Genomic DNA, 15624 nt, shown 5'->3' on the forward strand with positions numbered 1-15624 from the left:
GTCGTCATTGGCATAAGGGCACAGAGTTGTGAAAAGTAACGTGAATTTCTGGAAGTGCAGCTTTTCATCTCCTCTACCTCTCTCTTGCTACGTTCTGTAGAATTACTGGAGATGATGGTTTTTCCTCTCTTTGTTGCTTTAATTTCCACTTCCTGGTTTATAAGACTGCCTATGTTAAGGCTGTTAGACGGAGGGATTTTATTTTTTTCCATTTGATTAAACAGAACTGTTGGTGCACATTGCTGGATGACCTTTTACTATGTCACACAGGTCAACTAATTTCACCATTTAGATAATCAAAGATCAGAATCATCTCTATTTTCTGGTTTTTGTAAAACATTTTCTTTTAAATTGTTATTTTACACATTTCTGATTTCCTAAGAAAGATGTGAAGCCATAAGAATATCATCGGAACCATTTTCTTCCAATCTTTCTATTAGTGTTAAATATTTTAGAATAAAATATTAACAAGTTGACCAATTTTGCCTTTATTCAACACAAAGGAATACATTTAAAATTGAACAATTCTCAGGTCATACATTCTTACCAAACATCTAAATTCAACAATTCAGATGTTGAAAGTCGAGCTTGATTTTAAATTTCATCAAACCCTAATAAATTCTCAATCACATGCAGACCTATAGATATTTCATTGGCTTTTCTTTCACTTCAAAAATTTCCTTATTCACACATACCATGCCACCAAGATAACATTTAATGTTTTTACTGCTGCAACCTTCATGTTTGCTCCCTGCCACAGATTCATTGATCCATTTACTCATAAATTCACTGATATGCCTCACTCCATCCCTCCTTTATTCCTCCAATCCCGTTCTGTACGGCTTGTTACCATGGTTTCTGTGCTTTTGGTGAGGATTACATCCACCAATAATTTATCACTCAGACAACCTCTTAAAACCTGCCGTCCCTTGAAAACTGTCATCAATGACAATGTAATGGCTTCACAAAAGCGCTGACTAGCTGACCCCAAGACCAGCAGCAAGACCTAGGAGGTCAGTGTCAGGTTAATGATGTCTGCTCCAGTGCCCCTTAAAACTGACCTAATTTCAGCTGCCCTAAACAGGCCCAGTCCTCAGCTCCACAAAAGCTTGAATCTGAGATCATTTTTTCAGTGTGGAAACGGGGACTGTGTGAAATAACTTAACTAGCCAGCAGTAAAACGGAAACAATGGAGCGAAACATCAAGATAACCACTCACAGAAGATCTAAATAGTCCTTAATTTATTAAGGCAGAAACATCCACATACTAGTTAATATAACCTGGTGAAAAAGCAACATTGTACATAATGCAGTAATGCATTAAATCTGGTTGTGTGGTCGAGTGGCTTCATCTTTTAAAAATAAGTCTGAGTACAACATCTCTTTCTTTTAAACGCAGTTGTAAAATCTGATTATTTTTGCTATAATTATATTTCAGCTATCACTACAGTATATTTGTAAAGGTCCTACAAGAACAAATAATTAAAATGGTTAAGAGAGCATAAGTTGAATTTGAATAAATTACTACTTACAGATGTTTGAGTTTCCTCCACAGATTTAATTAATTTTCATTACCTTGGTAATAACACTCTGAAATGCTGTATGCACTGAGCTCAGCTTAGCCCTGAATGCTTTTAGATGTCAGATGGGAAAACAACCTAAGCCAGAAACACTACAGTGTTAGGAACTTACATGATCTCTACGAAAGATCACTAATGACAGAGTATGTAGAGTGTACTTTCTGTACACCTTATGAAATCATTCCTGCTGTCTAGTAATATTATGTTCCTGGCATGGCTAAATGAAGCACACAGCAGCAGTTTCTTATATTCAAGACATGTAGTAGAGTTCAGATTGCTGTTGAATAAATGTAAAATGGTGGTCAAACTACTCCCAATAGTAGTTCGTATTGAGGGCAGTGGTGACGTCACACTGTGTGCCAGAAAAAAAGTTGCTGTAAAACAGGGTTTTAGTTTTTACTGTTTTAAAACAAAGACAAAATGATTTTTAGGTCAGAATTAAAAAAACAAAATGCTTTTAGTGTAGTAAGTTATGCTAGTACACTTGCAGCTGTCAACATCAGTTTTATTATATATTTGTTAGTGAATGCATACCCTTATCAGAACTCTCAGAAAAGGCTGCAAACATTTCTATATCCAGTCCGGTTCCACAACAGACATGTTGAAAACTGAAAGGATAGAACCAATACATTTTGCTTCTTCTCCATTTAGTGTTTCCGGTAACTTCTGAAGTCGTCTCTTCCTCAGTTGGCCCAAGTCCAAGGAGAATTCACTGCCTTTGGAAAGCTAAACAGATTATTTGGGAAATAGTTAAACTGTTAAAGAAGTGGCACCCTCTAGTATTTTTTGTAGAAGCATGACTAAACGGTCAATGAAGTAACATAGAAAATACCATTTTCTTTTGCAGATTTAGCTTCTCTGGCTTCATTTGTAAAAACCCCACAGGCACTTAAAATAGTTAGGTTTTCGCTCTTTATGTATCTTTTGCATAGAAGAGTGAAAGTCTGGTAGTTTCCTAATTAAAAAAACAGAAGATAACTTTTGAGTTTCCAAGCTGACAATAAGGTTTCCAGCACATACCTTGATGCATGTCTAGTATTTAGTCGAGTCACCATCAACTACACTTTGATTCTGAAGACGCCTTCAGTGAGTCATAGGGAGGTCCAAATCAACACATCCTATCACACCCTCCACTGTTGCTGAACATGTGCACCACAATGGATTTAGGAGAATTTTTAGATCGTTATATGTTTTTATATATATTTAATTTTGAATACTTTACTGTTAGTCTTATGCAAAAACAGTTTGAGCATAAATAAAAAGCCAACATAAAAAAAATCAGATCTTTACACCACAGTTGTGGTGGTGGAAACTGTTGAAATTATAAACTAATGCATGAAACGGAGTCCCAAAAGTTCCCGCTGAACAACCGGAGCAATTGAAATGCAGTCTTAGCAGTGTGGGAAACGCTCCTTAATGCTGAGGGTGAACGTTCTCAGGTTGACCCTGCCATGGTGCAGAGGCGAGGGCAAGGCAGGGCTGGTTTGTGGGTGGTGGGCTGGACAGGCATGGACAGCTGTTAACCACAGAGCCATGATTGATCACCAGGAGCACCATCAGCCTCCCGTGTGAAGCTTAGATCTTCATTTCTTGCCTGTGGCCGTCATCAAGCTGGCGTGTTTTACTATCGCATTTGAACTTCATCTGTTTTTGGTAAACACAAATTGTCAGGCGCATTAGATGCAGGTCTGGCAAAATATGTTTTCCTCGACAAAGCGCTGACGCTCACTGTATAACGTTTAGCACCTCAGCTCTGCTACCGGGCTATATTTGTCTCCTGTTTGTGTTTGTGTGTATGCGCGTATGTGTGTGTGCGTGTGGGTGTGTGTGTGTGTGTGGGTCTTGTTTTGTCCCTGAGCTTTATTAGTGAACCTCTGACCTTCTCCCCAGTTTGAGAGTGGATCAATACAAACCATTTCCACAAAAGGAGAACGAGAGGGTGGAGGCGAGTCGCTAAGTTAGGAGTGAACGAGGAGGAGAGATGACTGAAAATATGGGAGGGAGTGCAATGGGAAGGGAAGCAGGAGAGAAGAATCGGTGTAGAGGTGAGAGCATGAAAGGATGAACAGGAATGTTGCAGAAACTAAACAAGCGAGGCAGCCTGAACCAAAAGGAGAGAGAGGTGCAAGATGTAGGTGGAGATAAAAATGAAAGAACCAGAGGGAGCCCGAACCAGAGGAAGAGTTGGATGCCAAAGAAACCTGCATAAGAGAGTAGAGAAATTTGAAGTAAGCAGATAAGGATGTGAGGAAAACGAAGTGAGAAATGCAAGTGATCTTCTGGAGGCAACTAAAGAAAAACCTCAAAATCAGTTTGTGTTGAATTAAGTTGGTTATTTACTTGTCAGCAATGAGGCTCAATATTTAAGTGTAGAAATTTCTGATTTGCAATTATGAGCAAGGCATTGTTATTGTAATTGTACAGGGGTAATGTCAGATTTTTCACCATTTTGAGCTAAATTCAATGTAGAAATCAGTGAAGACTGTATCTTCTTTGATTCAGAGTTTTTTCTCTTTTATGTTCGGTTCTGCACAAATATATAAAAACAAACAAACAAACAAAAAAGCTAAACCACAGCCAAACAAGGAGGGGAAAAACTGGGGAAATAACAGAGATGGACACGAGAAAGGAGGAATTGATGAAATGGACTAAGAGGAAAAGCTTTGCAGTAGAGGAGAAGAGGAAACGACAAATAGCCAAGGAGGGAGCAGCAAGCCTTTTACAGCCAGTGTGCTCAGGAAGGAGAGAGGCAATGATTCACCGGCTGAGGGGAGAGCAGGGCCAGAGGAAGAGTGATGGCCTCAGAACTTTTTTTTCACTGCCGCTGCCAAGAACAGCTTGAGAAAAGGGTGGATGACAGAAAGAGGGAAAGGAGAGGAGGAGAGCGTGATTGAACACCGACTGCCGCACGAATAATATCGGTGTCCCTCACCTGGCCAGCGCTCTGTCCTCTTCAGCCATATGTCTCGCCGTCATGTCAAACCTCAGAGTGTGTGTCGGAGCCCCCTTGACAGGGTGTGTGTGTGTTTCCAGTGTAGGTGCCATACTAATGAGGTGCTCAGAAGCGCACGTCTTTTTGTGTGTCTGTGAAGTATTCTGGGTTGAGGCAGTCCTAAAGCCTCTTTGCTCTGGGGGTTACTTTGTAGAAAATACATGTTTACTCTTTAAGTAGTGTTTAATTTGGTAATGAAAAGTACCAAACGACTTTTTATCAAGTTGTAAAAAGTTAGACGAGTGTATCTAAACGAATCGTTCTGGTGTTCCTTATTCTCGGTGAATTTACATTTTTCGTCTGAATGACTAAAGATGTCATGCAGACTGTCAAAATCCAGAGCCACCAATCACTTTCAGACCCCAATTGTAATATGTTCTAACGTCATGCTGACAGTAAGGCATTGTGCAGCTGGTCTTTCCCTCCCATGGCAGTTAATATATTCCCCGTTCTCATGGGAAGTGCCACTCTTTGCCATTTTTCTTCTTGTTCCAACGGATTACTCAAACTGTCACAGTGTTTTCTCTTGACTACAAGATGGATGGGAGAGTTTTGAACTTTGGCACAAGTCAGGGCATCAATCAGACAATCAATCCTAGAAAACCAGTCGGTTTTAAGTAAACGTCTTTTAAGGCCGCGTGGACCAGCTGTTGTCTGGCCAGCAGTGTCAAAGGTGAGATTTTGAAACTAAACCTGAAATCAATAGTTGGGTTGTCTGTTTCTGTTTAAGATTAGATTTACTCGTTAGTTTAGTGTCACAATGCCATTTAAAATCTTATTTCTGTAATGATATTGTGACATGGCTTGTTGGATGATATGCCAACTACTTTTTAAAGAATTATTATTTTAACAATACCATAAATTTAAGGCTTTTCAAGGTAGAGGTGTTTAGTTTATTTCACATGGACGGTGCACTATTGTTCTTAGAAACATAGAAAACAAAATACAAAGAAGCATTTACAAGGAAAAAAAATTCAACACTAAAAACTAAAACTGAAACTTTAATTTTCAAACATATTATGTCTTTAAAAGCTGCATCTAACAATATCTGTAACATGGTAATTTGACTTTATTTTTGAATCAGTGTCTTTCTGACACTAAGGATTTGCAATTTTTTAAATAAAATTTGTCATCCTAGAAAAGAAAATGTTATTGTCATAATTATGTTTGTAAGCCCCAAAAATAAAGCATAACCTTGCAAATGATTTTTTCCACCTTTAGTTCCATGGGAACATTAATAAATATGATTATTTTTGAATAAATAAAAATGTGGAGTTGTTTTATTCAGTATCCCTTTTGTTAAGGGCATTGAATTAGGTTAGTTTCACTTTTAAGAGCATGGTGTGTGTTCTTTGGACTTTATGCAGTGAGATATAGTCATAACCATGGAGTCTATTCACAAAAAAGACCATGTTCAATTTCTAAATCATTATTGACGCTCATTATTTCTATAAATACCACAAAAATATTGTGATAAAAAGTCAATATTGCCGAACTCTTAATGGCACCAAATAACGTACCAACTGGTCTGTAACAGGTAGAGAGATTATTAAAACCTGTTAAGTACCTGGCAATATTGAAAGATTGTCTTAATCTGTAGTCATAAATTTAAGCCATGAATAAGTGAAGTTATAGCTCTTCTGCAAAGGCCACAGTTCCAGTTAAACCACAGGTTTTTCTTCATTTTTGTTTCAGTTTGAGTGGCTTAGAAACGCTGAGTCGAAAACATCTTATCACATCTAAATCTGCTTTCTGCTTGCAGCGGATGGAAGACACAAACACTGAAAGACATCGTTCAAGGCGTAGCTTTCAAAAGTTTTCTAGAGGACTTTCTGTACTTTGACATTATTGTAGCACTTGTTTGTAAAAAAATTGTAAGTTAAAATAGCATTTATTTTCTTGAAACGGATTGTGTTCTGTATTAAAAAAGAAACAAGTTGAGATCACTTTGGAGATTTGGATTACCGTTTCACAGCTAAGGCGAGTTGGAATTGACTGCGAGACCATCTTCTAACCTGATTAAATCCATCATTAAGGATATCATGTAATGAGTGTAACGCTCTTGTGGTCTTTTGTAAGACACCATCTCATTTCTGTGGACCTAATCTAAAAGGATATGGCAGCAAATGTGTTTAAGTAATTAAACCTGATTAATTGAGCCAGAGTTGATGAAGAGATAATTGACAGACTAAATGAGTCGAGCAGGGAGACGTCAGTGGAGCGCCATCCTTTAAAAGTTATTTCAAACTAATGAGCTTGGGTCATTTAATATCTGCCTGTGTGATAGTTTTTAAAGTAAGGAGAGAAATTCTGTGTTTCAGAAAGGAAATTTGGATTTATTTTATCCCCCCCACCCGCCGCTGATCTTGTCAAATTTGAATATCCTTCTCATCCTGTCATTACAAAACAACAAAACAATAGGAAACCTTTGGAAAAGACCCCATACAGACTGTGAGAGCTGCTTATTTTATTCTGACCTCTCTCCCTCTCTGAAGAGTGTTTAGCTCCACAAATTAGCAGCTATAGCACCACTCTAATGATACTAATTGTCAGTGTAATTATGTATTGATCGGTACTGTGTGTGGGTGGCGTGCTGCATGCATCATTATCAGATGTAATCAGGAAGCGAGGGGAAGTGATGTGCGTGTTTTGCATGTGCTGGTGGTTTCCTTCTTAGCTGTTTTTATGTGGTTACGAATGTGCAGTTTAGAGATTTATCCAGCACTTTTCGTAATAATCTTAAGTTCAGAATGTTAATCTTGAAGTTCAGAATGTTTAATCATCTGCTTTGCCATATTTCATCTTGTTTAAATATTTGTTGCTGCTTGGACTCCAGTTTTGCCCTGCTGAAAACGGAGCTGCTCTGTTAGAGGTTAACTACTTTGCTTGAGGGCACCATTTAGTCCTCCTCTGGTTTCTAATTGACGCTGAGCTTGTTGCAAATATTAATTTTACAATAATTGCTAGGATTTGTATGCATTTAGAAAGCATTGTTTGTTTCTCTTTTTTGCACATTCTCCATAACGTCTTTCAAAAACATCCAGATTCCTGAAAACTTTAATAACTTTTTTTTATGCACTACAACAATAAACCTCGTTGAATTTATTGGAAGGTTCATGGGGCAAAGTAGAGCAATGATGGAAATGGAAAAAGATGCATATATTTTTTTAATTAGACAAAAAAAATCTTGTGTGCATTTGTACTCAGCCCCATTTACTGTGTTAAGGCACTTAACCATCTCTAGATGTGTACATCTAGAATCACACTTCTAAAGAATTTCAGCTGCAAGTGTAGCGGAAGGTGATTCTAATCAAGTGGTAAATACAAATGTGAGCCACATGTTCAGTTTATCATATGTAAAAAATGTTTGAAACTATGAGTAATTTCCCCTCCACATCTCAGTTTAGCCACTATCTTCATGTGGGTTAAGCACATACATCTCCATTAAAAAATGCTGAAGGTTGTGGTTGCAACATGAGAAAATATATTTTTTTTTAAAGTTCAAGGGATATTAATTCTTGTGCAATGCACTGCAATATTTCTATATCTCCCCATCCATTGTGGCCTAAACATGTGGTGACAGATTTTGTAACCACTGCTCTGACGACTAGCCAACTCCTCAAGGTTCCCAAGGTCTGCATGTAGAGCTTTCAACACTGAACTTACCCCACTGCACCCAGGTTCCTTTTTTTTTTAAAAGCACCTTTTGCTAGTCAACCATTAATTGGTTAATCCAAAATATACTCAACAGATTAGCCGTTTTCACTTGTTGATGTGAGAGGGTTTTTTTTTTCAGCTGCAGATGAATTCTTCTCTAAAAGTGATCATGACGTCCACAAAAGCCAATGCAATGTTACTGCAGTTTATGCAACAACATAATGTATTTTCTTATTTAAAATGGTATTAATTGTGGCAATTTTCTTTATACAATGAATTGTCTGAACAATAGACAGAATAAAAGTCGCAGTTACTTAGTGGGTTAGTGGGTATATATATACGTATATATTTATAAACATATGCACGTTGTTTGTTCTGTTCACTTATTTATAACTTTCACTTCCTGATATTTCCCACACACATTCAAATGGTGATGCTTGTGAAAGTAGGCCATTTCGTGCACGCACACAGAGAAAAGCGTCACTGTGATGCATGTTTGATGCCTTGATGAAGAAAGAGCTCATAATGCAAGAGTGCTGACAGAAAGGCACACACACGGATGAACTACAATTGTAACCGTAATGTCCTGTCCACGCAATTTATTATCAGGTAGCTTTCCATGTTAGTATTTATTCCCCTGAGCTGTTATTTAAAGGGACGCAGGGCACCTGTGAGATGCAACAGGATGTCCAGTTTATTTGCATGATGGTGAAAGAGTGTTTTGTCTTTTTTTTCATGTCTTTTCCTCCCACCTTATTAGCTGTAATCAAGAGCAGCGTGTCCTGTCAGGATCTTCTATGTAGTACTATTGTACTCTGCCATTTCCGTATGTTTAACTGACTCTAGGTGTCACATTGACAAATCCCAGTAGAGTATCGGGTGATGTCTGCCCAGGCTTATCTATGTGACTCATAATGTTAAAGAAGTGGCAATAATGGAGGAATGATTATTCAATCGGTTCCTTCAGCACACTTCAGCCGCCCCACATCTGCAATCAGTCAGTGTTGCTGTGCGCACACACGTGTTTGGTTCCACAGGAATGACGATATTTCAGTGCTTTGCAGCATAAAATAGAGTAAAACAGCTCCACCCATGAGGAAACAAACTCCCCGCTGTCCACTAACACATGACCTGTTTTTTCTAAAAGCTTAGCTTGTGTTGGTGTTGATGTGCTTCATATATTGTATTAGCTGTGTTTGAGTTGCACGTTTCTTTATGGCCTTCAACATCAGCAATATCACATGAGCACTCTTTAAAAAATATTTCAATGTTATTTTGACTTTGGATGCACAAACAAAAGGAAAAAAAATAGACTACACACTCACTATATATAGTTGTATTTCTATCGGCGCAGGTTGGCGGCTTAATACACGGTGCTTGTAGCTCTCCAATAGTAGTTTCAAAACACTGTTACTTTTTTATCGGTAGGGAAAAACCTCAGTCACTCTAGCACTTTGTTTGCTACTTGATTACTTTTTAACACACATTTATAATTGTAATAACATTGCAAGCAACAAGCATTCTGCAAAGAATTGCCTGGTGTGCAGAAAACGTTGGCTGATTAAGTACCATGCGTTCAAGTTGTCTGTTAGTGTAATGTTTGGTGACACTAGCTGTCATATTAAAATAACTCTTTACTCTGCTGGCAAATTAAAGGCCACATCAGCATATTTTTAATGACTGATGAAATAGACTGATAATAAAACCACATTTGTAAAACATCATAAAATGTGATGGAGAAACATAGAAATCTCACTTGGGGAAAAGTGCAGAATCTTGAAATTTGTTGGAGAAGTTTTAGAAATTCAAATGAAAACACAACTTCTCTTTCGATGATACCCATCACTGATGCATGCAGTACATTAACTTAAAGAAAATAAAAACAGGAAACCTTGTTTTCTTCATTCCCAACTCTCTGCTGCCAAAGTCAGATGAAGGTTTTACACTTTAAGTCTTTGCTTACTGGCTTTAAAAAACAACAACAAAAAAACAGCAGAATGTTAAGTATAGTATCCAGCCAATAACCTTCAGAGACCACTGTGAGAAACGCTCCTTCCACCACGGCTATTGGCCCTAAATCTCCTGGGAATTTGTTGTTGCGTTAAATTGCATAATATTCAGAAAGTTGCCCCTGTAAAAGGCTGCCTATCCTCAAGGGACTCTGCTCTTATTCTTTGCTGATCTTGGCTGTTTAAAGCTTCCAGATTGTAGGGAAAATTGAACAACTTTTTACCTTTATGTGCCCCAGGGAGACGGTGCTATATAGGCTGTGGGGTATTCATATTAATGTATAATGCATTGATGTTGAATGTTTTAACCCTTTTTGGGGGTCTTGTGGAATCTGTACACAGTGATGTTAGGAGCTGCAGTGATGAATTAACCCTCTGTTTGTGTCCCTCAGGCACGATGTCATGTGTTTGTGGTTTGACTGACACGAACACGTTCTCTTTCTTACATTTCTTATTTCTCGCTTGACTATAAAGTTGTTGTCCCTTATTGTAGCTCGGATGAGGGTGATAGTTATTTTGCTTGTGGCAAATCTGTTTATAAAGAATACTTTTGATTTAATGTGTTTGTCGGTTTTTTACATGGCAGGATTATCAGACCATATTGGCGTTGTAGTGAGTGTGTCGTCGGCTATCTTTGAGAAAGAATTTACCCCTCAGGCGTCAGCGGTTACAAAACAATGTAGTTTCCAGTTATAGCTGCGTGTTTCTGTTACTTGAACACATCCTCGGTTATGAGCTGAAAATGATCCCTTTTAATTATTGTTAAAGAATTGCTTCAGAGAAAGTAAGATGGCAGAAAGCCTCAACACTTCTGGGGGAGCATATTTAGGTGTATGAGGGGTGACTTGAGGCAATTAGAGCAAAACGGTGCCATGCAAGAGAATTCAAACCCTATTTGTGGGATTTTATGTGAAACAGTGGGTTTTACTTTGGGATATGAATGTTAAAGGAGCTGCATATAAATGCTTACCACACTTCATATTTTCATGTGGGCAGAACCCTTAAAGCCATGTCACATTTAGCCTCCAAGTCGCAATTAAACACTACTTTGTTGCTCTATCATGTAAAATTTCATTGACATACAGTGACATTTGTGTTCGCAACACGACAAGATGAAAAAGTTCAGGTATACAAGCGGTAAGATTGCCTAGTGAGAGCTCCAGTGTTCCTATTGGTGCCAGAAACGGGCTTTAAAGGAGAACGAGAATGTCGAAAAAGGCTTTATTGACGTGTGCTGAGCTGCAGGCAATTTAGGTAGATCATTCGGCAGAGTGTGGAGGAGGGAGGTGTTATCTTTTCTCCTGTGTGGATCAATCAGATGATGTAGTGATAAGTCTGTGGATTACACTGCTATTTACACACTCCCCCAAGTGCAAGTGTGTGTGTGTGTGTGTGTGTGTGTGTGTGTGTGTGCGTGTGTGTGTGTGTGTGTGTGTGTGTGTGTGTGGGGGTGTGTGTGTGTGTGTGTGTGTGTACGTGCGTGCGTGCGCGCGCGCGCGTGCGTGCGTGCGTGCGTGTACTGGCTGAATAACTCACTGACGGCCATTGGGTTTTAGTGTTGTTCTTCTGCTCCAATATGTTGCTTGTCAGTAACACAAAGCAGAAATGACTCAAACTGTGTCTGACTTTCACTCTCCGTCATGACCAGGATCCCTTTTCTTAGTCCGATAGAGGTGGATCTCGTTATTTTGTTATAAATATCAATTTGCAGTCAAAGAAGCTTAATATTGCTGCCAATAATTAAATTAAGTCCAACCCAATCACTAATCCAACAATAATAACGACGGCCTGATTCCAGAAAACGTCTACAAAATTACAAAATGTGTTGGTTTAACATTGTCATTCATCATCAAACAAAAGGTTTTATTCATTTTGGCACTTGAACCCCTTTTAATGCATTATGGGCTGACTGAGTGTGTGTGGTGACTGGTTAAGGGATCATATGGGTCAATGATCCGCCTTGGGTGATGTGCCCCTCGTGATATCGGAATGCTCTCGATATTGTCACATGGTCGCGGTATAACACCATGACTGAACACAGCTGAGGAAAAAGAGTTTTGCTGGGTGGGACTGTGCTTGTTAGAATGCTGCTTGTCGGTATGAATGGCTCTTTATTTGAATAACCTATTTACTGTGTTAGCAACGGAATCAGAAGCAATAGAGACCAATGGGTTTCACTGCGATCCCCACTGAGCAATGGAAATGAGCTCCATGCAGACTTGAACACAGCTTGGGGGCTTCTAAGATCTGTTTTGAAAAGAGTCTGGGAGTGCTTAGGATGAAGTGCTGCAAGTCCTGGGTCCGAGTGGACTTTCTGTTATCCTCAGTTTTCAGTAAGGACTCAAAACATTAAAGGGATATTCTGGTTTGTTTTGAATTCTAGCAAATTTATGAGATGTACGTGTCACAGTGTTTCGACATGTTCTTGAAAATATATTTTTTTTAAGTGGCTTTTTGCATGTTTTTTTCCCCCCCTTTTGATTATTTTATGGCTAACTTTGAGTAGTCATCACTCAGTAACAGTGCCCACACCAAAGATTACCATCGTACTGTTTTAGTTTTTTTCTGTCCAATCGTTGAAAAAAGATTAACATATTGACTATCTGGATTGGTGCAAACTGCTGGTGTCAATAATCTCAGCTAATTCTGGTCAGGAGATAATTTTTTAGGGGGAATCTTGGGTGCATCTTTAGACAAATATGCTTTATTATGTTGGGAAAATGTCAGGTCTTTTGCCTCGTTGCTAACTTTTTGTCTTCACTTTGCAGCCCCTGCAGATAGACGACAACTTCTGTGGACAAGACTTCAACCAGCCTCTTGGAGGAACTAGCACCATTGAGGGCACCCCTCTCTTCATAGACAAAGACGATGGCATGACTTCAGTGGCTGCCTACGACTACCGTGGCAACACGGTGGCGTTTGTCGGTACACGCAATGGTAAACTGAAGAAGGTAGGATTGATTAGATGTTTATTCTAATGATATGATTTGCACAAACTGAACAGATGCTCTTTTGTTTTGTTGCCTTGATATACTTTTAGCTCAACTGGTTTTGGCTGCAAGCAGCTGTGGTGCGTTTTAAATTCAAGCGGCGATTTACTGATCTATGAACTGTGAGGCTTCAGTTTCTATTGGAGACATTTGATATAGCTTGTAAAGCAATGTCTATTTAATACTCTTTAAATAACTGCCCCTCTGTGTCTGTACATAAGTAAACCAAAAATGACTAAAAGACAAATATAGCAGCTGTTTGGACAACTACCAGCTTTTGAGGACTTGAGCTGACTGTGCATAAGTGAGCTGGATGTGCAAGCTTTCTTTAAGACTGGACGATTGTACACAGTGGAAAAACACTGCACTGAGATGGTGTGGTGTGTGAGGACTCTGTTAGATGACATTTGGGTTGCAGGCGAATTATTTATAAACATATCTAAATACATTGATTTTTCTGACAACGGAAAGAGGTTGTTCTTCATTCTGTGCAATCATTCAAAGTTTTTAAGGTGGATATCCTTTTCCTCGCTTTTCTCTCTTTGGTCATTGGCCTTTTCGTAACTGTACATTTCAGCGGACTCTTCCAAAGGTTTAAATGAAGTAGTAGGCATATGACATAAAAATACACTGCATTGTCCCAGTATTGTGTGCATTCTCACCTTGGATATTAAAACTATATTTAACTTGGCCAAAAGAGGGCTTCTCTGCTGAGACCTCTAAGTAAAAGCAGTTTTCTTTGCAAGGCTTCATTCCCACATTAGATACAATTTTCCCCCAGCGGTGAAACAATTTCGTTCCTTTATTTTTTTTTATACAGAGGAAGGATGATTATGACAAGTGTATGTGTTCACTACGAATTTCGTTTTGTGAATGTATGGTAGGTAGACATAAACTAAGAGTTTTTATGTTGCTTGTATAATGTTAACGTCTGAGACTTTCTCTGTGTATTTCAGTTTATAAAGAAAGGACTCTCATGTAAATGGCGACTCATTAGAATTCAACCCGCTCCCCTCCTCACTGCTCAAGACCTGTCATCCATTCAAAATTATGAATGTATAATCAGACTGTGTGTTTTTGTGCCTTTAATGCCTGTTTGCGTATGCATGTGGCGTTTGTGTGTTTGTCACTCACCGTATGTGCAATAATGCGTTCTCCTGTGATGGCGTGGGTTTGCGTGTGCCTGTCTGTGTTTGTGTTTATGAGGAAGATTGACTAAGATTCAGTGCTTTGCATTTGTCAGCGTGACGCCCATTCACTTAGATTGGCAACAACCGATTTATTTTCTCAGCTGTTCTCACATGCCTCTCCCTCCGAGCGCCGAGTTATCCACTCTGGTTGAGGTATATTTGTGTGTGGAATCTCACTTGGGAAGTAGGTTGTTGTGTTGCTCTCGTGTGCATTAACAACAAAGATGAGAAGCTTGCAGTTCTTTTGGCTGCCTCCGAAAGTACAGGGAAAAAATAGGATATCGTCTCAGAAAAGACTGGATGTGCTGAGAGGGACAAGAATACAAAACCTTGAGCGCACACACATACTCACACTCCGAGACTCCCGATAGCCATGAAGTCATAAAATGCTGGGATGAATTAATGGCTTTTTTAGTTGCACTTTTAGAGGAAAATAGATGGAAGGATTGATTGAAGGGCTGAGGTAAAAACAACCGGTGTGTGAAAAATGGATCTTTCTTCTAAGAATCCTGGAGCATCTTTCTTTTTTTAATAACCTTTCAAGTACACTACTTCATTTTCTCTTAGATTCACCTCCTGATTCATCATTTGGGCAGACGGGAGAGCTTTGATAGCTCGTGCCATCTCCTTTCAGTCTATTTTTAATTAACAATGATGTTCAAGGTTGTCCAGAGCAACAAAGCAGTGGCATAAACAACATGTTTAAAGCGAGCACTAATGAAGTCCCTTTGTGCTCTGCTTGACACACTCACTCTCAGGGACGTTCACATGGGAAGCTTTCACTAATGAGTCAGGGTTTGATGGGACACAGATCGAGGAGATGTAGGAACAGGAAGGAAGATGGAACGGTAAGACAGATAAAGGAAGTAATAGGAGAAGGAGGAAAGAAGGAAGTGATAAAAAGGGGGTGATGTCCACTTAATTCTAGTGGTCATCCAGTCACTGCTACAGTAAAAGACGTTGCACTTCTTTAGTTATTTATTCACTTCCAACTTTGACTTTCATTGAAAAGTCATTGTTAAAAGGTGCATTTTTTTAAAATGCCAACCACACTTTTCAGAATTTTATTCATAAACTGAGAAAATCGTCTTCTTCCAATTTTCCAGTTATGCACTTCTTCATGTTGACTTATTATGCAAAAATCCTAATAAAATGTTCATGTTGTGTGGTTTAAAATGTGTTTTTAATTTTATGAATGAAGCTGTG

General features: G+C 38.8%; 1 protein-coding gene across 4 annotated transcripts in view; it reads left to right on the top strand.

Moving 5' to 3' along the window:
- plxna1b (plexin A1b) overlaps positions 1-15624 on the top strand; it is a 213921-nt gene that overhangs the window by 38352 nt on the left and 159945 nt on the right. For all 4 annotated transcript variants that reach the window (XM_008409387.3, XM_008409389.3, XM_008409388.3 and 1 more), the window contains exon 3: positions 13007-13189. In XM_008409387.3, coding sequence (XP_008407609.1) covers positions 13007-13189 — 183 coding nt within the window. The remainder of the gene's footprint in view (positions 1-13006; positions 13190-15624) is intronic.

The sequence above is a fragment of the Poecilia reticulata genome, chromosome 5, assembly GCF_904066995.2.
Source record: "Poecilia reticulata chromosome 5, P_reticulata-male-v2, whole genome shotgun sequence".
NCBI lineage: Eukaryota > Metazoa > Chordata > Actinopteri > Cyprinodontiformes > Poeciliidae > Poecilia > Poecilia reticulata.